Source organism: Protopterus annectens, chromosome 2.part0 (assembly GCF_019279795.1).
Source record: "Protopterus annectens isolate FY-2018-M chromosome 2.part0, PAN1.0, whole genome shotgun sequence".
NCBI lineage: Eukaryota > Metazoa > Chordata > Ceratodontiformes > Protopteridae > Protopterus > Protopterus annectens.
The window spans coordinates 213503009-213528612 of record NC_056728.1 but is presented as its reverse complement, the minus strand read 5'-3'; the positions used below and the strand labels follow the sequence as shown (position 1 = coordinate 213528612).

Here is a 25604-nt window from a genome sequence, read left to right as displayed (position 1 = left end):
TAAAACAAAAAGGAAAGGGTAAAAAAGATCTCTATTTAAATAGATACTACATTACTAGAGTCTAGTTTTAGTAGCACGTATTTTACAAGGATAAATATGTCACTTAAGAGCCAAGAACATTTAGCAAAGGAAAATAAAAAGCCGTGTAGCTACCATACTTGCCGGGTATTTTCACTTGAATACTGCGTTGCTTCCCTGCTGTTGGTCTGTGACATTCTGTGCAGAAGGCACCACTTTCTTTTGGAGAATATAGTTTTTTATTTGGGCATCCATCTGGATATTTCTTGTTCCTGGTTTGGTTAAAACGACCTTTTTTGCTATTTCATCAAAGTCCTGGGGAGGTTTTTTTTAACTCTACCAGCTTAATGTGAATTTAAAAAAATTTTTGGTCCATGAATCTCTTTGTGGATTATTCACATTTGGATGATCATATTGGTTTGCAAGATGTTTTGTATTGACCTCTGATTTAATTTTTCAACTATGGGCTATTTCAGTCTACTGGGTCTTTGATTCGGATGGGTTTCTGTGGCAGTCACGGTATGTGTATGATTCTAACAAGCGCCACTTTGTGATTTGGATGGGACTCTGTGGCAGTTGCGACATGTGTATGATGCAAATGATTGTTCAGTGACTAACAGGGGCAAGCCAAGCACTTCATGGTCTGGACTATCTACACTCATGTTTTGTGTGCATTTATAAATGGACCTGTGGATTCATTCTTCAGAACGAAGTTTGGTTTCTCGGCCACCTTTTCGACAGCTTTCAGGGCATTTCTTTTGGGGAATATTACATGGTTCATCATCTGGACTGATATTTTGTGATTTGGACATTGTGATTATTTTATTTGATTGTATTAAAACAATTTTTGGCTATATGTGTTTAACGTATTGTGTTAGATGACATTTTGGACTCCATGTTTGCGAATACAATTATCAGGCAGATAACATGTTTTTGGAGTTCAACGGTATGAGTAAGGTTCAATTAAAACTCTAGGGAACCCATTAACAGTTGTTTAGACATTGTTAGCCAGAACACATTTTTCACTGACTTTATTTACTAGTGACTATGTAAGAATAACGGCGAACTGTATGAACATTATATGTGCATTACTAATCTGTTAAGAGGGAGAAAAAACGGACTATTATTTTAAAGCTGGATTTTACATCTTCTGATTTTGTTTTTTCCCTATTATATATGGCTCAATGTTTAACAAGTTTTGGCAACTGTAGGGTGATATATATATATATACACACACACATATATATATATATATATATATACATACACATATATATATATATATATACACACATACACATATATATATATATATATATATATATACACACACATATATATATACACACACATATATATATATATATATATATATATATATATATATACACATATATATATCATACTGATTTTATCTTATCTTACATGTTAGGTTGTATACTACAGTGGGTTCTCTTAACCATATCATATCTTGTTGCTCACTTTAGGTATTGGGTATATTCATCCATAATACTATACCAATACTATAACAAGATATTATCCCTAACCACCTAGGATAGTATTTACTATACAGGGCACTCTGGACATTCATTACAGGGATGTTATTGCATATATCTCAAGTATCTACTCAACATATATTATCTACATCCTTATCTCTTTGGTGAACTGGATTGAACTTTTGCTGGCAATCTTTAATCAATAGTTATTTATAATTGTTGGAATAACTATTGCCCTAGTGCAGCTTCTATACCGGTTTCTACATATACTTAGATGGGCCTTCATTTGGGGCTCAGTATGTCCTGCTGATGTTTTTTCACTATTTATAATAATATGAAATAATTTCAGCAGGTGGACATAGCACTGCTTGATTGTATGTGGAATAAGAAAAATACATGCAGGGGCTATCATAGTCCACTTTGATTTGATTTTACTGTTGATACTCATAGGGCTTCAACAGGGATTAATATTGCTCCCATATTTTTGATAATTTATGCATAATTCTGGGTGCTTAACACTGCTGACTATGCCCTCTTGAATTACTGGTGGAACAGCTATAAGTATTATAGGAGCCATTACATTCTATTTGGATTTGTTCTCATTGTGGACAGGACAGGACATTTAACAGGGTTTAATATTGCTCTCATAATTTTGAATATACATATATACAATTTTGGGTTCTTAACACTGCTAATAAAGCCCTATGTGGGATAATTACTATATGTTGTATCCCTATTGTCCATGATAATATGTTTTATTATTAACTGGATTGCTATTTAGCTAACCAGGGGCAATATTTTATACCAATAATAATTTATATTAAAACATAATTTGCACATATTGACCAACAATGGATTTATCCAGTTTATTCAAAGGGATTCACTTGGATAGGGATGATTTAGCCATTTTTGGTATAAACAATACACCAAATACTTCTAATGGGACTGTGCACTCCAATACTCGTGAAATAGAATTTCACAAACTCAACAAGAGCATGAGGGCCCCACGGGCCAACATTTGGCATGCCAAGTTATTTAAGGACACATCACCAAGGACATTTCCCCTAGGGGCTTGAGGGTGCGAATTCAACCATTTAGTGACAGAAGCTGATCCTACCCTTCTACAACAATGGGCAGAAGTATAACATAAGGCATCTATGGATCTTGTCCGGACATTAGCTTCATATTATGACAGGACCATGGATAGGAATATTTCTGAAATTACAACCATATGCAATGACATCACCCAATTTGAAAGTGATGAAGGATACAATCAATGTCTGAGGAAATTGAGCCAGGACCTCTTAGTACTGGAACTAAAGGAGAAAAAGACTAGGAAGTTCCACAGGGATGTCTCCGATTATGAGGCAGGTCACCCATATGCAAACAGCAAACACGTTAGATTTGTACCCTCCAACAGGAAAGTTAACAAAAGAAAGAGGCCACGCTCTATACTCAAAAAAATCTATGGCCTCCAGTGGTGAGGGATCAGGGGAAGAATCTTCCTCTGGACTGGTGTCCTATGCACAGAATGTCACAGACTCCCCCACAGCCAAAAAAAGTAACATGACTGCCCCTTCAGGGTCAAACCAAAGTGGGGGGAAGGAAACACAAGGCCAGAAAGCATGGAACAACTACTCAATGGTAAAGTAGTAGTATTGAATAATGTAACAGATATCTCTTCTGTTGATCTTTCATCCTCTCATGTCAATTTACTAAATAAAGGACTGAATTTTACACTGGGGTGTTTTGTGCCTGATGATACCTTTGCACAGGATGTATCATCCTTTTGTAGATGTCTTAACTTGAAACTTTTCTTCCATACAGCTTCTGACTCCCAACCACAATCTGGATTCAAATACCATAAGTCTAGTTTCAATCCACCCATGCATCCCACTGTCTTTATGTTCCAAAATTCAATCCTCAAAGATCTACATTTTAATTTTATGGAATATCAAATAAAATCGAATAATCTATCCAAATAGGAGATGGACATGGTACAGGAATTGGGTAAGAGTAAAGATATAGTTATTTTGCCAGCAGATAAGGGTGGTGCTATTGTGATACAGGAAATGATACAATACCAAGAGGAAGCCATGCGACAACTTTTGAATAAACGGCACTATACACATATGGTATGTGACCCTACCAAAGGTTTTAAGAAACAGATCGATGGTTTCCTTCATCTTGCCAGAGAAGAGGGCATCATTACAGATGACACTTTACACCACCTTACGGTTAGGGATCCCTTCAGTCAATACATTTACTTTTTACCAAAAATTCACAAAAATATGCAAAATCCACTAGGGAGACCAATTGTTTCTGGCAAAGGATCCATTACGGAACAACTTACGGAACAACTTTCCCAGTACTTGGACATTACACCTTAAGCCCTCACTTACATATGCAAGAGCCAGAATACAAGACACCACGGAATTTTTGAGGATCATCTCAGACATGCAGTTGGAGGCTGGGTGGCTCATGTGTACTTTGGATGTTTCTGCATTGTACACTAGGTATCCCTCATTTGGCGGGCTTGGAGGATCTTGTGTATTGGCTCACAAAGACCGAGTTATATCCACCGGGTTTTAATACATTCCTGGTTTGCTTGATAGAACATATTTTGACTAAAAATGTGTTTTACTTCCAGGAATCGTGTTATTTACAATTAAATGGTACTGACATGGGAGCCTCCTTTGCCCCCATAAATGCCGATATCTTCATGGCCTGTATTGAAGAACAGCTTACTTATGATCAGGCCCATAACATCTATATGGAAGAGATCGATATATGGAGGAGATACCTGGGCAATTGCTGGTTGGTATGGAGATCGGATAGCATTTACCTTCAGGAGTTTGTTGAATGCCTTAATCATAAGTGGGGGATTGAGTTTAAGGTCTCTTTTGATATCAATAGCATCACATTTCTTGATGTAACACGGAATATTGACCATACTCTTTCTACTGAAATTTATAGAAAAAATCCCCAATTCAACTCCTTACTCCATGCCACCAGCTTTCATCCATCTCACATATGCAGAAACATTCCAAAGTCGCAATTTCTAAGAATCAAAAGGATTTGCTCAGATGCCAATACCCACCACATATATGAGAAAGAGCTTGTTGAGAGATTCAAACAGAGAGGTTATAAAACAGGGGACATATATCGAGCCAAACATTGGTCATCTGAATACGACAGGTCTGGGTTATTACAATACAAGGACAAACTGGTAAAACAGTATTCACCCATACGACTCATTACCACCTATGGGAGGAATACAGACGTCCTCACTAACATTGTATGCAGACAATGGAACATTCTCCTAGCCAACACCCGGCTTAGGGTTTGGGCTCACATCTGAGTCGCTACAAACATATACATACCCCAGATACACACACTATACAAACTATAGAGGGCAGGGATCTACAAGGCTGTTTTCCATGTGGACACTGTACACACTGCAAAAGTATTTTCAAAACCAAGGAGTTTTCCAGCAAGAATAGTGGCAAAATATTTAATATCACTTTTTTTGCAAATTGTCAATCGGAATGGTTAATATAGCTGGCCACATGCAGCTGTTCTGCTTTCTATGTTGGCCAAACCCCTACACCATTCAAGTTTAGAATTTCAGAGCACTTAAGTGATATTAGGACCAAGAGAATTAGTAATGCATTATGCAAACACACAGAGAAACATCCCAAAACCAAATTTCATTTCACCATTATAGATAAAATTCAGGGTAATAACAATAATAAATCAGGCTGGCATCAACTACTTAATAACAAAGAGAAGAAATGGATTGTTAAATTAGGGGCACTATTTCCTTCAGGACTAAATGAATATTTTTAACACTTTTATACAAGTGTAATTTCTTTATACAACCTCCAGGTGGACCAACTACTATTTAAGGGGAGTGTTTTTTTACAAGGATTTGATACACTGATGAAGGCTTAATTTTTCAGCCGAAACTGGTCTGTTTGTTCTCCTTATGTTCCTACAATAAACCTTATTGTCACTTTTGCTGGCTCTTGCTTTTTTTGAAACATACCAAGGACTTTTGGAGCCGTGCAGCTACCATACTTGCAGGGTATTTCCACTTGAAAGGAAAAAAAAAAACTTTCAGACATCAGATGAACTTGTGAACTGCACAAATATAGTGACTGAACATAATCATTAATATATTAACTAGATAAACGAATTCCCCTTCAGACACATTTTTATCCTAACTGAAACCAGTGAAAAAACCTTCACAGCAACTGGTAAAATCCAAACAGTTTATTGTACCACACACCGGTTGAGCGCTTTCTTCCCTACTGAAGGGACTTCATCAGAACATATTCAGTTTTACAACTCAGCCCTTTTAGGTAAAGAAACATCCAATTAACCAATTGATTATACTAAACACTTACATAAAAAAACTACAGAGACATGAAAACAAGATGCATATAACAATAATGTGTATACAACAGTTCAAAACATTACATGGCAATTACATATCAGATAAATTAACGTTCACTATAAAAACTTTAAAAATGTTCACTCAAATGTCTAAAACTTAATTATGTCACCCTAAAATATTTTTTACCTTCAAAAGGACATGCAATATTCACATTTTCATTAATATCAGGTGTCTGGGTGGCATTCAGCTCCACTCCATTCAAGCTGATTAGACACCTATGTAAATAATTATGTTTTACTGTTATAACAGTAATTTATTTGTAATTATTAGTTTCTATTTCTGTTTTCCTGTTGTACATATGATCCATAATTTATATATTGTAATATTTGTTGCTCGTTTAAAAACTAACATAATTGGGAAATTATTAAAAAATAAACAAAGAAAAAAAATACATGCTCAAGCGAATACATATAATGTTTCAATATTCAGACTTTATGATTTTTCCTACCTAAAAACTTTGGGGGCCTGGTTCAGATAAATGATGTTTCAGATAATCGACACTCTACTGTATATACACACATATAATATATATGGGTCTACTTCACATACCCGAAATAACACAAACAAAGACTATATAACCGAGCTGATAAGACCAAAACTCTTCATATAAACAAAAGATCACAAAGCCCAAAATGTTATCAGTGTACACATCACATATGGACGTCAACGCACATATCCCTTACTGATAACAATACACATATCACTGCTATCAGTGTACACATCACATATATGATATATGGATACATATCAAACATGGATTCAGTGTACACATCACATACTGATCAATACACATCACTGCTATTGGTGTACACATCACATATATATACAGATACACTTCGAACATGGACTCGGTGTACACATCACATACTGATAGTGCACTTGTTCAATATGTAATATCAATGCCGGCATCACATACAGCTATCACTGTACACATTACATATATGATGTGTACATTGATATCCATACAGAAGTGACATCAGTATACAGATCACTGACACTGTAAAGGTCGCATACTGATATCAGTGTACGCATTACTTACTGATAGTGTAAATGTCACATACTGACGTCAGTGTACACATCACATAATTAGAGTGTACATATCAAATACAGATCATCTAAATGTCACATATGGGACGAAAACATCACATACTGATAGTGTAAATGTCACATACCAACACCACTGTACACATCATTAACCAATAGTGTAAATGTCACATACTAACATCACTGCATACAGCATCCCATCAGTATACATGTGATATCAATATATATATATATATATATATATATATATATATATATATATATATATCACATATGGCTATCACCACGCACCTGAAATGAGTAAATGTCCTACTCTCTTCACGCTAAAAACAGTGTACTATAACAGATCTGATACAATCACTTGAGATACTGCCACACAGGGACTTCCAGTTACCTTATAAAGGGGTCAATAACTCATCACCCCTCCTCAACAAATAAGAAAGGCTGCATCTGACAAAGCCAATGCCTATCTTACTGGTGGAAGCACAGTGCCATGGAGAGGCAACCATAAAGAAAAAAAGAATTGAGACAAAGGAACTGAGCAAACTAGAAAGCACTACCTGGGGTAAAAGGGGGGGGGGGGAATTATACAACATCCTATTACAAATAAAGTGCTGCTATACCATTCTGAAATGAGTAGGCACCAAGAATAAAATATGCGGTAAAACGAACACAACAAAGATGTGCTCAAGCAATTTTCAAAAATGGCTGATAATCAGGTTAACTTACTGCTTTATATGCCACGATCCTGATACAGAGCCCAGAACCAATAGTTAAATGCCAAGGCCATGCCATAGGTTTCCTTTCAATTTTCTTAAAGATTGACAGGTGTTCCATGCTGTCCCTGATTGATGTAATTTAAAAAAAAAGGAGGAAAAATAGTCAAACAATGATTTTGTGCTTGCTTTGTTACACAAAGTGAATTCAAAAGACAGCAGTGCAGAAAAACAAAAATGTATTTACCCATAGAAGTGAACAGATTAGGTATGTGTTCATAAATTGCTAATGTTACTACATTGCAACAGGTAGAAACGGTTAACCAAGGCATTTGAAAAACCTTGTACAGTAATGAGGTCAGTATCTGGAAAAACTGTTATGTTATGTACTCAACACACGGGAATCTTCTAGACCACAATTTTGAGACCATCATTACTGACAGAACTGATGCTGTTGGATGCTATGAGCAGCCTAATTAACTTTTGCCAACTAGCCATCCTGGGTATACTCCTACTTCAGCTGTTTTTATATTTCAAATGAGAAATGATCTTCCCTTCAAATTTTTTCTCTCTCAAAGGTAGAAGATTGGCAGAAGACCACTGGCCTACTTTCAGCTCTGTATTTTGATCCGGAGCCAAGAGCTCAACAACTTAACTGGTAAATATATAAAAAGATACAGTCCAGCCTCCTCTGGGAGAAAAGAATGACGAAAACATTTTACCTGCTATAGCGCTAAAGGTCTACTGTTGGTTACTGTCTCACATCACTATCTATTCTGAAAACACACCTCTGTAGTAGGACATTTTTAGATGGATACAAAAGTAAATACTCAACAACCCCACCTTACCACTCACACAAACAAAAACACATGTGTTGACAGAAACCAGTAGCCATGGTTCTTATGAAAGACTGACCTACTGGCATGTTCTTTACCACCAATATGGCATCAGAGTGACACCAGGTTGCAGCAACAGAAGTGCTATAAACCAAAGTGCTACAAAGTCCTGTACGAGAAAATATCACGTCGGTACGCTGTCTTCTGGGTTCACATCTCAAATGTTTATGACATCTCTAATGGCAAAAAAGATGCCATCTGCAAAACACTCTTCTTTCTATTCGGTATCAAGTAACACATTCACACTGACACATTTATATATATATATATATATATATATATATATATATATATATATATATATATAAATATACATATACACACACATACACACACATACACACACATACATACAATACAAATAATTTAAATAATTTACAGCACATGAATAATAACGAAGAGTGTACTAGACTTGGGAGGGGTGGAACATGGCCTGGAGATGAATTTAGATTCAGCACAAACACAGAAATATTTTTTTCTATTCCAGTGGTACAAGTTCTGCTGAGTTTAAGATTCTTAGTAAGCTCTCAAAACCTAGCCTGAAGTTTCTGCTGCTTAAGGGAGTCCAGTAGCCAAGCATGCAGGTTAAGATACCAGACATTGGGCTGTGATATGCCCAAGTGTGACTCAAACTCCCTAACATGCAAGATTAAAGGGAGATGGGTGTTTAATGAATATATGCAAGATTAAAAGGTGCGTGTACGGGGAGGGGGTTAATGACTATGTAAGAAGCTTAATGACTACAAGATTAAAGGATGCATGGGAATTAATGACTACAGGTTAGATTAAAGAGCATCTGGGGCTTAAACATATGCAGGCTTAATGAATATATGTAAAATTAAAGGGTGTACAGGGCTCAGTGAATATATGTCACCTGCTGGATTGCCAAATGGCTCACAGATAGAACACAGGAAATCAAAGCAGGGGAAGTTGCCTCCACAAAGAGACCAGTCACTAGTGTAGTCCCCCAGGGTTCTGTGCTGGGATCTCTCCTGTTTGGCATATACTTTTCTAAAGTAAAAGTCAGTACCAAAGGGCTCTGGCTGACTACATCTGCAGATGACTGTAAGCCAGGAGCGGCCAATGAATCACCCAAATCACTTAACCATCCTGCAGGAATGTTTATCCCAAACATATAACTGGTGTCAAAATCATGGAGTGAAACTAAATGCCAAAAAATGAATTATTGTATTCTTTGGGAAGTCATCTACCCCAGGAAAATACCACATTAACAATATGCCTCTAAGAGTAGACCCAGTTTTTCAGGATTTGGGAACTTATGTGGACAGTGCCCTTACTTTCGACCAACATGTGTCCACTGTCTTAAGAAAGTTCTTCTATACTGCACAGCTTATAAACAAATGCACTGTGCTTAGAGCTAGAGATACAATTGTGTCCCCTCTTTACCCAGCCTTCATTAGGCTGGTCATGAGTATAATGTTCCCTTTGGCATTTATCTGTCCAGACAAATGCAACTACTGGAACCCCCACAGAGATAATGATACAAGGCCTAAACAACATGCCCCATCACTATACTTGGTATCCTACAGACTGGTAAGAAATGACCTGTTGTCTGGCATGCAAGGCATCCACTGACCAAAAACTGATGGATTTACTGCACATCCAAGTCAAATGGCATAATAAATACTCTGTCTAGGTAACTAAATCTCTTCTGCAACATCAACAGAATAGTTTAAAGGGACATGTACATCTCAAAAAGGATACTGCTGCTCAGACTCCCCATCCACATAAAACAAAGCTCATCCCTGTCCATAGATTGTTACCACACTAATGACCCAGAGGCCTTTCTAAGCCTAGTAAAGTTTTCCCAAAAGAATAATGTCCTGTATCTGAACAGGACAGAGAGCCAGGCATTTGTATGCCACATCTGTCCATAATGGACATGGGTGCCAGACCCCTGTAAATTTCCTATTCCCCATCCACTGGTCTAGGTTGTGCGTAAAGGAGAATCGCACCCACGGATTAAAAAAAACATGTTTATTTCATCATGGTTTTATGTTCCCTACATTTTAACACCACTCTGGTACTATTTACAGGTTTTGAAATATTTTTATACGCAATTTCTGAGTCTGATCACATCAGGTCTGGCATCTTGAAGTAATTCTGACTGTTTAATCTGCCACTAGTGTCCCACAATGCAGTGCTTTACTGTAAAAAATTTCCTCAAGAAGGCGTCTTTCTTCCTAAAGCTCCTGTCAATGCATTGATTTTACATGCATACACTGCTGTCTTTCAGTCAGTTAGTTTTAAGTAACATTTCATGCTGTATTGTTGTTTCTTCATAGCAGGACAGAAAATAGGGAGAAAAAGGACAGAGAAGTTGAGCATTTAATACAATAATCCCATTGTTATCCTTTAAATTGGGTAATAGACAAACATAGCTTCACATGAATGGGAAGCCTGTTCCATAGGAGGGGCAGGCTCTGGGACACATCTGTCTCTCTAGCATGTTATGTTTTAAGTCACAGACAAACTTTAGGTCCCTAGACATTGCAATTCTGGTACTGTTTGACTTACGAATACTTAGGAGATTCATAAGTGTGGGGTTTGTAGATGCCTTGTAAGCCAAGCATAGATCACATGACTGAGTAGAGGGAAAGGGCTGAAGAGAAGCTACAAAAGAATCCACAAGCCATGCACCGCCCTTACATAAAAAAATTAAATCAATACATCTATTATAAAGAACATACTGCTTAATACTGTATCTGGAGCTGTAATATTTGCTATTGTATTTTTTTATATTTCTCTTTCTTAATAGTGCACCACTTCAAATTTGTTTATTGTTTAATCTTTTTCTTATTATTCTGCTACTTTAACACAAATTTTTTGTCTATAAAACATTTGTATTCTTCACCTTAAAAATACCTAAATTTGTTACTTTTTTTACTTATTTGTACCTGTAGTTGCTAATATTTTGCTCATGTGGAGCTGTTCTCCCCGGGTCTCCAATGAAAATGGACATATATACAGTTAGACTAGCCCGGTCAACAAATGTAAAATAAAAAAAATAAAATAAATTATTAAAAAATTCTAACTTATAAAGAAACTCTAACTCAAATAAACCCACTACCAAATTAGCATACATGGATGCAAAAGATGCACCCATTGCTGTATCTTGCATCTGTTGATAGATGCAGTTGTTATATTCAAAAAGGTTATGGGTAAAACTAAAATATAACAATTCTATTCTTTTGTAGCTTTTCAGGAAAATCATTTTGGCTTACAATTTGATGGTGTACAAAAAGGCATTTCTGTATTCTTAGATTTGGAATTAAATGTTGATATTATGATTATTACAAAAATTCACAAAAACTTCGATGATGGTACTCATTTTTAGATAGTAACAGCTGCCACCCTCCTCCATATTTTAAAGGCTTTGCTTTATAATGAGTTACTCAGAATAAATAGGCTGTGTAATAATATCCAATCTCTCAAGGAAGAGCTGTTGCATTCCTGTATAGCCTTTACACAAAGGGGATATAGTAATAAATTATTAATTCTTTGAATAAACTGCTGTGCTTGAGAAGGGATACCACTAGTGTGGTTAATGTTCCAGATGATATGAAGTCTGTGAATAGATACAGGAGTCATGCAGGGAATACTAGTGATAAAAAGATATATTTTGTCACTACTTATTTATAGTGCTGAGTTAGTAAAAATCTTATTACTGGCCATTTTTATATTAGGGGAAGTCTGGGATTAAGAATTTACCTGACTCCTTTACTGTTTCTTATAAGACAGCTAGAAATATAAAATACATGGTTGTTCACAATTTATTCTCTACGCCTACTGAAATTTTAACTATTCCTTTACAAAATTCTGGTACATTTTCCTGTGGTAAATACTCTATCTGTATTCATGTGGTCAGGACTTTTGATAAAATAAATGGCACTTTTTTCACCCTCGGGCTGTTTTTTCCTGTGTGTCTAAGGCAGTGGTTAACCGTCTCTCATGCCCCTGTGGTTTCTTCTATATAGGAGAAACCAAAAGAAGGTTTAAAATCAGAATACAAGACCATGTTAGAGACATTAAGAATCAAAATTATGGATAGCCCTGTGGCATCACATTTTCATGCAGTACATTTGGGGTCTTGTACCAGTTTAAAAGCATGTATTTTAGACCAAGTTCTGATTAAGGATGATGTTGCACTTATGTTATATAAAGAAACAGTCTGAATTTTAAAGTTTGGCACTTTGGTGCCTCGATGATTAAGCAAAGAACTGGAGTGGAAGGTTTTTCTGCACCAACTGTTAATTATTAGTTTGTGTTTAACTGTTTTAGTTAATTGATTAATGATCTGATATGTTACTTATGTGTAGCTTGTGCTACTGTGATGTTAACTCTGTGAAAGGCTTGCTAGCCGAAGCACTGGAATATTAAGCAATTCTGGATTTTATGATTCTACAGTTGGTATTTTTTCGCTTTCTCTGTGTTCTTTTAATTGTTTGTATAAAACACTGGTGCAGAACTTGGCATAGATGCCAGTTCCATCTGAGGGGGGAAGTGCAGTGAAGCTATTTACACCATCCTGTAAGAGGCTATAATCTGCTTTGGAGAAGTTTTTTAGTTTAGTTGCTACTGGGGGGGGGGGAGGGGGGTCAGGTGTGATAGTTACTTCGAATGAGACTGATTTGTGGTCAGATCTCACCAGGGAAGACCTCACAGTGAGGTGCTACAGTGGTCCTCCATATTGGTAAGCACCAGATCCAGGATGTTGGCACCCATTGCGAGGTTGTCAACCAGCTGGTCCAGGGCACTGGAGTTAAAGTCAAGAAACCTTTGAGCGAGTGAGTCTGAGCACAAGTAATTTACCCAGTCAATGGATGGGTAGTTAAATTCGCCCAAAACCATGTTTGGATGTATCTTGATAGACTCAAGTAGATCCAAACAGGCAGACTGGGTGTCCTGATTCATTGAGGGAGTGTTGTAGCTGGCAATGACTTGAATAGCTGTCCTACCAACAGTTAATTGCACCTGAAGTATCTCCAAGGAATCATACTGTGTAACCAATCTGGAGGCATCTTTAATAAATATTGATACACCGCCTCCTTTAGTTTTCACATCTTCAATTTGTGTGGTCTGAACATGTGGAAGGAGGTGTAATCTGGTATGGCTGAGGTGCTCTCCACAGCCTTGAACCAGGTCTCAGTGACTGCACAAATGTCTGCAACTCCCAAGGTGAGGACTGCTTCCAGTGAATGCAGTTTCATGTTAAGACTCCTAGTGTTTAGCAGCATAACCTTGAGGTTGTTTTTAGATACATTTTTTGTCAGTCATTTTGTCCTTGAGACACTGCCCAAAAAAGGCACTATGGGGGTGGCACAAGCCTTAGCCAGTAGCCAAAATCCCAGGGGTGACAGATGAGGACGCAAGGCATTGAAGTCTGTCAATCTTGTCATCCCAGGCTGACAGATACTAGATCCCCTTAGAATAACATCAGAAACTATGCCAATTATTGAAGTCAAAGATTTTTTTTGTTGGTTTTGAGGTATCATCCTAGGTGAAGTTAAAATGCTGCTTAAGGCTACGGACTTACCTACCGGAGACATATAGTCCAAGAGGTCAGTCATGGCTCTCTTCATATAGACCAGAGTCATTCACACCAACACGGACAATAACGGAGTCATAACAGTACCTGATGTTGAGAGACTTGAGTACATGTGTGACACAGCAGATTCTGGCACCTCGCAGACAGCTTACCATGACCTTTTCCTTATCCCACTTGGTGAGTGGGATGTCCGTGTGTCTTGACAATGGAGTCGCCTATGTTTAAGATGTTTGGTTTTGTGTTTTGCCTTAGGGCTTTTCTGGCGAGACACTGGTGCCCTACTTTTGTGTAATTAATCAAGAGTGTTCTGCAGCAGATGTTTGGTCAACATCCACTGTTTGCTTCTTTGGTGGCTGTTTAGTTCAGTGGCCTTGGAAAGTGCATCACCAGAGGCCTTGGCTGTAACAAACATCAGGAGAAAAGGTTGTTGAAAAGCCTCCATGCAGCTGACATCCATGGACCTGGGATCCTAAGGAGAGTTGTCCTACTTCAAGATCCCCTTTGGCTTCTCCTATTTTCCTTTTTTGGTGGGGGGGTGCCCGCATATCTAGCATGGCAGTCTGAGATGGTGGAGTTATCTAAAATGGTCTCCAGTTTCTTTTTGTTCAGTTATGCCAAGATGGCCTTACGTCAGACCCTGATAGCTTTAGGTCTGAATCCCTGGCAAGTACTGCAATTACTGATGTTATGATCTAACCCTACACAATAAATACAAATTCCTTACAAAGGTTTTCATTATCAGATAATTTGCATGCATATCCACTAGCTTTAACATGGAAGGTTATGCAGGGTCTGAATGGAGAGAGGATAAAATCAGCATGAAAAGGACAGTAGTATTGCTGACACTGAATTCATTCTCAAGTCTCAGTGAGTATTTTCATGTGGTGGACCCGCATTTTCACAAAAATCTCACCAAGACAAAGATATATAGTTTGTATTTTATACAGCATATATATCATGGACGGAGGTAGATTAAGAAAATAAGAGGCAGCTGGGTGTAAAAGTCCCTGGATAAAAAAGTGCCCAATCCTAGTATGTGCACTGGTGTGTGGACTGGAAAAAATGACAGTTTATAATCTTCAAGACATGGAAAAATTCCTATAATGGGGCTGGGGCTAGGCCAGGCCCAGGTGGAGGATGCACCCCCCCCCCCCCCCCCGTAGAAGGAAGTAGTAGTCCACAAAACACACAAAAACTGACGGACCGAAAAAGAGACAAAGATGACAGAGTGGACTAAAGCAGATAAGGAAGAAATTATTCATTGCAACTGCTATGCAAGAAGCCCATAATTTCCAGGCAGAACATACTGAAAAAGATTGAGTGAAAAGGTGTCAAAAACTTCAAATGCAATTTTGTGTTCATTAATACAACAGATTCATGAAAACCATTATATAGACAAATAAACTTTTGGCTGCTTGGAAAAACAGAGAAAGTGCAAAATATAAAGAACAAAACAAAGATTTTTCAAAGTATAAAAAAAGAAATACAAACATGAGAAAGAATAATAGACCTGATATGGTGCAATACTTATGCAAAAGAGAAGGCCACACTAATCAAGGAAAAAGCAGCTGCAAAGATATTTGAAGAGAAATGGAAAATGTCACAGTACAAAAAATGAGATCACACAGGGGGGATGTAGAACAGAAAATTAATAAAGTAGAAGTTAAACAAAAAAGCTGAAATCATGGAATATCTGCAAAGTCAAGAACTTAGTGTAGAAAGTTTAATATAGGTTATGTCACTGTATGATGGCACAATGAGTCCTCAAAGCAAAGAGAAAAAGGTGGAGCGGGAGACAACTAAAGAAGAAATATGGACGTGGGAAAGAAAAAAAGATTTAATAAAGTGTAATATTTATGCAAAGGAGAAAGCAAAACTAATCAATACAAAAAGCAGCACCAAAGATATTTTAACAGAAATAAAGGCAAAGGCATCTGGATATGGAAATTTTCACAACACAAAAGAAGAAAAAAAAAAAAAGTGAGAAAGTAAAAAAAAAGGATTAGCAATGGTGAAGTTAAAGAAATAGAAACCGTATTTATGGATTACCACCAAAATGAAGGACTTTGTGTAAAAAATCCATCTCTGGTAATGCCACAGCATGATGGAACAACGAGTCCCCATATTAAGGAGAAACAGGTGGAACAGGAAGCATCTGATTGCTCACTTGCCACATGAAGATATTCTGGAGCCTCCAGTAGGAAACCAGTGCAAAAGTTTAGTTAGAATTACACAGCAAGAGAAAGAGCAGGAAACAGTGGCAACCCTGATGCAGTCAATGTTGTGAAGTGACAGGCCAGTGAATTCCCAAGTGAACAAGCAATGGATGACACAGGATGCATCTGTACAGAATATTTCACAGGAAGATGGTCTGGAACATTGTGTACAATGACCACAGGAAACAGAGAGCAATAAATATGCCCTCAGTTTAGAAGAAAATGATCCAAGTGAAAAGATGTTTGAGTTAATACAGATGGATAGACATATAGGTTCATAGGTGTGTACTAGGCTAATGGCCCTGGAGCCTTTACAAGCCTAGACCATTGGATTACCCTGGCATCGTGCCACCCAACCTTAGTTCCCAGTGCCTCTGTCAAGTAGAGCCACTGGAGTGATCACCGCGGTGAATTTTCACTCAAGATTTCTCTTGAAGCGATCCAGTGAGGTGCTCTGTTTGCTATGTATGGGAAGTCTATTCCATAGCATGGGCAGTCTCTGGGTTATGAACCTGTCCCTCCAGCACTTTGTTGATTGTGGTAATGAGGCTGAGGTCTCTGGAGAGTGTGGTGCAGAGGAATTGGCATTTCCTTAGATGTAGCATTTTTAACAGAGCTAGGTCAGACATGGCTTTGTAAGTCAAGCAGAGATCACCTCTAAGTAGGTGATATAAGACAGAGAATAGTTGGAGTTTTTTTGAGTCTCTCCATATAGGACAAGTGTTTAAGGCCTAGAATCCTCTTTGTGAGGTAGTTTTGCGGCCTCTCCAGTTGTTGCAGGTGTCTAGTGAGGTACATGCCAAATGGGGCACTGTACTCGATGACTGACCTAATGAGGGAAGAGTAGAGGGAGACAATGACCTCTTTCTTCCTGGATGCAAAACCCTTAGTAATGAGATGTGCCACATAGAAGGACTTTCTGACCACAGTGGCAATGTGGTGGTCGAAAGAGAGGTTGTTGTCAACCTGTGTTCCCAGATCTCTTATAATGCCTTCTGTGTTCAGTGGACTACCATTGATGTAATTCATAGGAATCGGGTTTTTCCCAAAGGGAAGGATGACAATTTTTGGCACTGAGCTTAAGGCCATGGTTCTGACACCAGTCGCTGGTCTCAGTGAGGCCTTCATGTAGGCTGTCAACATCACTTGGGGAGTTAATAATAGCTCCCAGCTTGCAAGTGTCTGCGAACTTTGTCAGCCAGATTCCCTTCGTGTTGGCCTGGACTTCAGAGAAGTAGATTCCAAACAGGAGAGGACCAAGGACTGAACCCTGTGGGACTCCACTCGTGTCTGTTCGGCAGTCTGGCTTGGAGTCAGCTACTTTCACACTGTGGGTTCTGTGAGTCAGTTTGCAACCCACCTAGTGATATACGGGTTGATGTCTAGCTTACTGAGTTTTTCTACGATTCCTGAGTGGGGAATGGTATCAAAGGCCTTGGCCAGACCAAAGTAGGCAGTGTGAACCACCTTGCCTTCATCCACAGCTCTGGTGACTGACTCAAAGAAGTCGACCACGTTTAGCAGGTATGCTCTACCCTTCACAAAACCAAACTGTGTGGGATCCAGAGTTTGGCGATTCCCTATATCCTTGTTTATTAGGTCTTTGATGATGCATTCCATAGCTTTGTATATCAGACTCATTAGGCTAATGGAGCGATAGTTCCCAGGATCTGTAGTTGCGCCTCCTTTGTGGACAGGGATGACTGTAGCAGTGCGCCATTCGGTGGGGACAAAGCCTGAGGTGAGTCTGTGATTGAACAGGGTACACAGGTGAGGTGCCAGTTCACTCTGTAGTTCATGTCAGCCAGGGATATTGTCAGGTCCCATAGAATCTGTATTCTTGGCCTTGGACAGTGCTGTTTTAACCTATGCAGCAGTAATTCTGGGTGCCTGGCAATCTACTGTTAATGTGACAGGTCCTTTGGGAGGGTAGAGAGGGCTAAAGTTGGCACTGAATCTGTCGGTCAGTATATTGGCAATATCTGTTGGCTCAGTATAGGAGGTACCATTGTGCAGTAGCTCAGAGCAAATCTGGGAATTGCCATTGAGATTCTTTACATAACTATACAAGGCCTTGTGGTTGTCTTTACCATCTACTGCAATTCTGTTTTCATAGCTAGCTTTAGAGGATTTGATGCAGGATCTCAATTTTTTGTTGAGGCAGTTAAGTTTTTCCAGTCTTGGGACTTCACCTTATTCCACATCAGTTTCCTCCTTCTGTTGTAGAGTTTGTTTATGGCAGGGGACTACCAGATTGGCTTCCTATTTTTAGAGGAGAGCGTCTTGGTTCTATTGGGTATGGTGAGATCCATGCATTTGTGTATGTGTTCGTACAGTGCATGGGTGTATGATTCAGCGGTCATGCAACTATTCTCTATTTGCATAGGTGCCGTGAAGTTAGTCATCTCTGTTTTTTAGTTGGCCAAAGTTAGCTTTGCAAGTTTTTCATGCTGGTTACCTGGGGGGGGGGGGGTGAATTTCGAAGATGCTTAGTTTGTGGTCGGATCTAACCAGGGAGGAGTTGATTGTTGGTGTAGAGCAACAGTCACCCATGTTAGTAATGACCAGGTCAAGGATGTTGCTACCTCTAGTGGGGGTAAGAACAAGCTGGTCCTGGGCACTGGAATTAATGAATTCCAGGAAACATTGGGTAAGTGTATTGATACAGGAGTAGTTTCCCCAGTTAATAGAGGGGTAAGTTGAAGTCGCCCAGTATGAGTGTTAGGTTGGACCCTAATATTCTCCAGGATGCTTAAGAATGTGGAGTGAGAGTCTTGGGACATGATTGGGGACCTATAGTAGGCTACGACCTGAATTGCTGTCTTACCCAATGTTAGCTGCATCTGAAGCATCTCGGATGCATTATGTTGGACTGCCAGTCTGGAGATGTGCACATCCTTTATGAATATGGAAACACCACAGCCTTTGGAGCTTTGGTCCAAGTTAGAGGGCCGAAAGTTGTGGAATGAGTTATAGCCTGGTAGTGCAGGGGTGCTTTCTGCTGGCTTAAACCAGGTCTCTGTTACAGCACAAAAGCCAAAATTCTCCATTTTAAGTAGTGCTTCGAGCGAGTGCATTTTGAAATTTAGACTTCTAGCACTGAGCAGCATGACCCTCAGATTGCATTTGTTTGTAGCGGTTACACTGATAATTTGGGCTTTTGAACACCGCCTAAAAAAGGCACTACAGAGATGGCAAGAGCCTTGGCCAGTACCCGGAAGCCCAGGGATGACAGATGCAGGCCATCTCTGACAAAGCATCAAGGTCTGTCAATCATGTCATCCCAGGCAGACAGATAATGGATCCCCTTAGAATGACACCAGAAACCTAACCAATTGTTGAAATCAATCATTTTTTGTTTGTACTGTAGTATCATTCTGGGTGATGGTAGGATGCTGCTCAAGGTCAGTCATACCCACCTGGGCTGCATAATCCGAGAGCTCCTCCATGTCTTTTCATGTAGTCCAGGGAACTGACTGTTACTTTCTTCTTATTCAACCTAGTGAGTGGGACAGAAGTGTGCCTCACTATTGAGTCACCTATGACTAGCGTGTTGGGCATGCTGTTTATGTGTCTCGTGATTAGTGTTGTGTTGTGGTGGTCGACTGCTTTTCTGCCTTGGAGGTTTCTGCTGTTTGGATAGATTTTTATTGAGTGCCTCCACGAAGGTGGGTGTGTGGTTTGTGTTTTTATGTGAAGGCAGCACTGGTGTGTGTTCTGGAGGGCTGTGTGTTCCATGTGGTGTTGTGCAAGTGTTGACCTTCTCCACTTGAGCAGCTATTCCGATCTTGGGTGGAGAGTGCGTGGCTTCGAATTTGGATATATAAGGGCATTTTTCTCACAGGTCTGAGTGTTGGGAGGTAAGAGGACTTGGTTGTCCGTGTACATGAGGCAGTTGGTACATTGCCTTAGGATGCCCAATTCACCAGGTTAATAGGAGAAAGCACAGGGAACTGACCTTTAGACACGCCTGGAGGAGTGGCCCTTAAGTGCTGGAGCTGTTTCCTTGTAGAACGTTTAGTGCTGGTAGCACTTTTGTGTGCTGCAATAATTGCTACAAGAAGTCTGGTAAAGTGCTAGACTAATAAGCTAGCAAAAGTGCAGTAGAAGAGAGTGAAAATTATATTTTAATTTGTGTGCTCTGCTCCTATGCTGTGCTGGATCCAAAGTCTTCTTAAGACACACAGTCAGTTTACTGCTGAATCAGAGACACAGAGCTTTGCATGACTCCATCTGTAGTCTGTTTAAAGCACCAAACCTTTCAAATTGCACACTGATAAAGAAATATGTTTTGCAGCTATAAGCACAGTTACAAATAACTTATTTTATAACAAACGACATGTACTCTTTCTGTCAGATTGTAGCATATATTTACAAAGTTTTCTTTCATTACAGATATGAATGATGACTTCTACAAAATACCTCTCTCTGTCCCTTTCTCACATAACTGAATTACAACAATTGTTATATAGTGTGCTAGTCACGCACATATATTGTTTTTTCCTCTTGGTATGTTTTTCTGGCCTTCTGTGGGAAGTTACATAATATGTCTGTTTTTAGACTTTTCCATTGTCCTTTTGTGATTTACTTGTAAGTACTTTTGCTGATGTGAGGATGTCATTAACAGAAATCTGAAAGGAAACATCTGTACAAGCTGTTCCTATAGAAAAAACATCACGTATTGCTGAATTTATAAAAAAGGATGTCTGTTAATAGAGATTTGTTCTGCAAACATGAGAAAATCATGTCCCATATTGCTTTGTTAGGCTTTTCTGATGCTGTGAAGAGAAGCCTGTCTGTTATACATACAGTATGAATGCACATTTTACGTTGCTAAACTCTATACATATATTCAAGCAAACTTTTTATTCTATGCTTTATCTTTCAGCATATTTACAACAGAATTAATTTCAGCCTTATATTCATAATATCTAAGAGAGAACTAGCAGATCTAAGGGAAAAGTTGAAGAGCAGACTGCCACTGCTCAGAAGCTTACAAACAGTCCTGGATACAGCAAGTCTGTATCTGGACTAGACTAATTACAGGAAAGGCAGGAAACAATCGCAAACGCTGGCTTTTAAATCAGAAAGTTGAAAGATATGGAAAAACTGCTCAACTGGCCAATAAACTACAATTTCTGGGCCAGAAACCACTCTTGTAGTAGATAGGCTACGTAGTGCTTACCACTCCCACTGATGAGCTAGAAGGTTTGTCTCCAACACAGAAAAGCTTGGGGGGCTCAGAAGCTTACAGTCAGAGATGCTTCAACTCTGTATATGGACTAGACTAGTTACAGGAAAGGTGGGAAACAAGCACAAATGCAGGCTTTTAAACAGAAACTTGAAAGAGGTGGAAAAGCTGCCCAAACGGACAATAAACCACTCCCATTGACAAGCTAGAAGTGGAAAGGGAGAAAAGAGAAACTCAAGGTTAAGGACCTATGTGGCTTGCCCTTCTCAAATGTTCTCTCTATATTAGGTAGAATGTGCCAGTGACACTAGACTGGGACAGAGCTGGGAAACAGCTTAACAGATGGGACTGGTAGGAGTGTCTGAAGTCAGAATATGAACTCACTGTACCCTGTTGCATGAGCAAATGAGATAGACCCAAGAGGATTGTTCAAACACAAATTTACAGGAGGGGCACGCAATTCCAAAGCAACCAATATTAATACCAGAACAAGAACAGGGAGGGAGAGCAGGAAAGCAGAGAGAGAGAGAGAGAGAGAGAGAGAGAGAGAGAGACCACAGCATTCTATGAAGTAAATAAATAGAAAAATAAATAATAATATTCAATGAAACAATTAGACAGAAAAATAAAATGCAGTACAATTTTTAACACTGCAAGTTTGCACTAAACTCAATTAGTAATGCAGTTGATTGTAGGTATATAGCAGAAAGCCAAACGACTCAGATATTGAGCAGTAATAAATTCAAAGATATGTGACTAACCCGTATAAATACAGAGAAACCCTCTAGGCTAAGAGTTTAACACTGAATATCAATGAAGTGAAACAAAATAGCTCTCACTTACTGCAGAGAGAGAGAGAGACCACGGTATTTGATGAAACAAATAGAAAAATAAATAACTGCAGTGAGACACAGACCACAATATTCAATGAAACAAATAAATACACAGAAAAATAAAATGCAGTACAATCTTTAACAATGCAAGTTTGCACTTAACTCAGCTAGTAATGCAGTTGATTGTGGGTATATAGCAGAAAGCCAAGCAACTCAGATATTGAGCAGTAATAAATTCAAAGATATGTGACTAACACATATAAATACAGAGAAACCCTCTAGGCTAAGAGTTTAACACTGACTATCAATAAAGTAATAAATTCAAAGATATGTGACTAACACATAAATACAGAGAAACCCTCTAGGCTAAGAGTTTAACACTGACTATCAATGAAGTGAAACACAGTAGCTCCCACTTACTGCAGAGAGAGAGAGACCACAGTATTCTATAAAACAAATAAATAGAAAAATAAATAACTGCAGAGGGAGACAGAACACAATATTCAATGAAACAATTAAATAGACAGAAAAATAAAATGAAGTAAAATCTTTAACGCTGCAAGTTTGTACTTAACTCAGCTAGTAATGCAGTTGATTGTAGGTATATAGCAGAAAGCCAAACAACTCAGACATTGAGCAGTAATGAAAGAAATCAATTACACAAAGTCAATATGACCTAACATGTTTGAAGTCTGATAAAACAGATGAACATAGTAATAAAGCCTATTAATAGAAATGAATGTATTTATAACAAAAGTAAATATATATTCCTAATAACCTAAGACTGACAACTTCCCTCAGCCAGTTTAAAACTAGTCTCAAGTCTCTTCTTAAGTCCCACTGGCTATGCCCTTGTGACAATCCTGGCTGACCATATAACTGCCTACCACTCACAATTATCTAAAGGACTCTCCACCTTAAATCTCTCTAGATCCCTTTAAACCTATTCTCCAAACACGTTGGTTCCTCATAGACTGCCCCCCCCCGTATAACCATAGAATTGACCTGTGAATGATCATATATCCTTCTCCCTGGTGATCTTAAGCTCAAACCTCATTACTTATTACCTACCTGCATATCTGGGTATTTACTCATCATGTATTTGTGGTACTGAATAGAGTGTATTTGTAAATAAGTACCTCTGAACTCTGTATACTATTATTGCTGCTTATGTTGTTTTATGTAGTGTTATTGTTTCTTTTCATATGTGGAGCTTTTCTCCCCGGGTCTCTGCTGAAAAGGGATATGTATCCAGTCGGACTAGCCCGGTAAACAAATGTAAAATAAATAAATAAAATAAATAAATATTACTGGGCAGCTAAATTAATAACAGATAAAGTTTTACCACAAAAACACAGGGCAATAAGGGAAGGGAAGAGAAGAAATCAAATGTCATTATAGAAGCATCGAACAGAGAAAACTATAAAGCAGTTAAGACAAGAAGCGTCATTGTTGGAAGACTACAGAAGATGGAACAGATCAACAAAAATACTTAGAAAGGCAGATGTGATAAAAGCAACATGCAGTATTAAAACAGGCCATTATCTAATGTACAATATTGCAAATAATGATATCAGCAGAGAAGATATGCAGATAAATATAAAGGAAAAGTATAAAATAAGCAAGTCATTGATGACTAAAAAGTTGTATTGAGAATTTGAAAGCAAAGCAAGAGGAATACCATCAAACAAAGAAAAAATAGACAAATTTTGAAGTAATATCCATCAAGAACCCATGGAACATAAAGATGCTTAACAGACAGAAGAATTAAAGAAACAGTAAGAAATTAAAATGTACAGGACATGAAATGGGATGAAGTAAAGGCCAGAGAAATTAAAACAAAATTAAGAAAAGCTCTTATTTGGAAAAACCTAGGCCTAGATGCAGTACCTAACTTCTGTATAAAAGTATTGACATCTTACACAAAAATACGCCCTGAGTAAGAGCTACTTATATGTGCACCCAAGCAGACATCAACTTGGATCATAGCAGGAAAAATTATACTACTACTTAGCCTACAAGATATCTTAAAACCTATAGACCAACAGCCTGCATTCCAATGATGTAGAAATTCCTTGCTTTTTTTTAATTTCTCCAAATCTTTTGGGTTTCTAATACCATGACGGGAATGGACCCCATTCCTAAGTCAAAGTACGATTAAAGTTCATGAAATTAGTATTATTTCGATCTTTGATATCAGCCAGACGTGCTCTTCGCAGCACCCGCAATGTGCCCAGTAATGACTCCTCCTGCAATTCGTATGGAATTACATGCATTGGTAATGTATCTAAATAGGACTCTAGATTCTTTTTTACATGACCCGTCGCTCCTACTACTATTGGAACTGTCTGGCTATCTTTCTTCCACATTGCTCTCATTTCTGCCTACAAATCCTAACATTTTATGACTTTGTGCCTTCATGCACACAAGACACTGTAGTCAATGGGTGTAGCAATTTCAATGATCAATGCTAATTTTGTCTTCCTATCATGGACCTCTATATCTGTTTTTCTAGCATCTATCTTTTGAATTGCTGGTAATGTGTGATCATACGTGATGTAGACTTGATCATTTTCTATGATGTTTTGTGGCTCATGTTTCCAGTCTTTTTCAGCTACTTCACCATTATGTTTGCACAATCCCCAGTGCAACAGTCTTGCCACATTATTATGTCATTCAGTATACAGTCATCCTGCCATTAGTATATCACAACAAGGTGTGCGACAGTTTCCAATTCTGGTTAACAAAAAAAGAAGTTACGTACTCACCTTAACATTCCATGTGAGTTGTTCATCTCGCCTTCATTCTTCACTGATGGATTCAAAGCCAATCCTCTGCTCCGACACGGCCGTTTAGCAAAGCTCAGAGATTACCAGTAGCTCAAGACCAAGCCCCTTATCCGATAATGCATTGCTGGAATTACCTCAGATCTTGTTTGCTGCATGTACTATATGCTAATAAGAGGACTAATCTCCCCAGACAGGAAGAAACACTGAATAACCAGGATGAAGTCAGTCTCCAGGTCAACCGTCAGCCACGTGGGGGAAGGAGGGAGGGACGTGAGAATGATGGCGAGATGGAACAACTCACATTGAATGTTATGGTGAGTATAAAACTTCTTTATGTGACGTTGTTCAATTTCGCCATTCATTCTTCACTGATTGGT

General features: G+C 38.4%; 1 protein-coding gene across 3 annotated transcripts in view; it reads right to left on the bottom strand.

The window, feature by feature from the left end:
- XRCC5 (X-ray repair cross complementing 5) overlaps nt 1-25604 on the bottom strand; it is a 2194257-nt gene that overhangs the window by 1793991 nt on the left and 374662 nt on the right. For all 3 annotated transcript variants that reach the window (XM_044060671.1, XM_044060672.1, XM_044060673.1), the window contains one exon: nt 7747-7861. In XM_044060671.1, coding sequence (XP_043916606.1) covers nt 7747-7861 — 115 coding nt within the window. The remainder of the gene's footprint in view (nt 1-7746; nt 7862-25604) is intronic.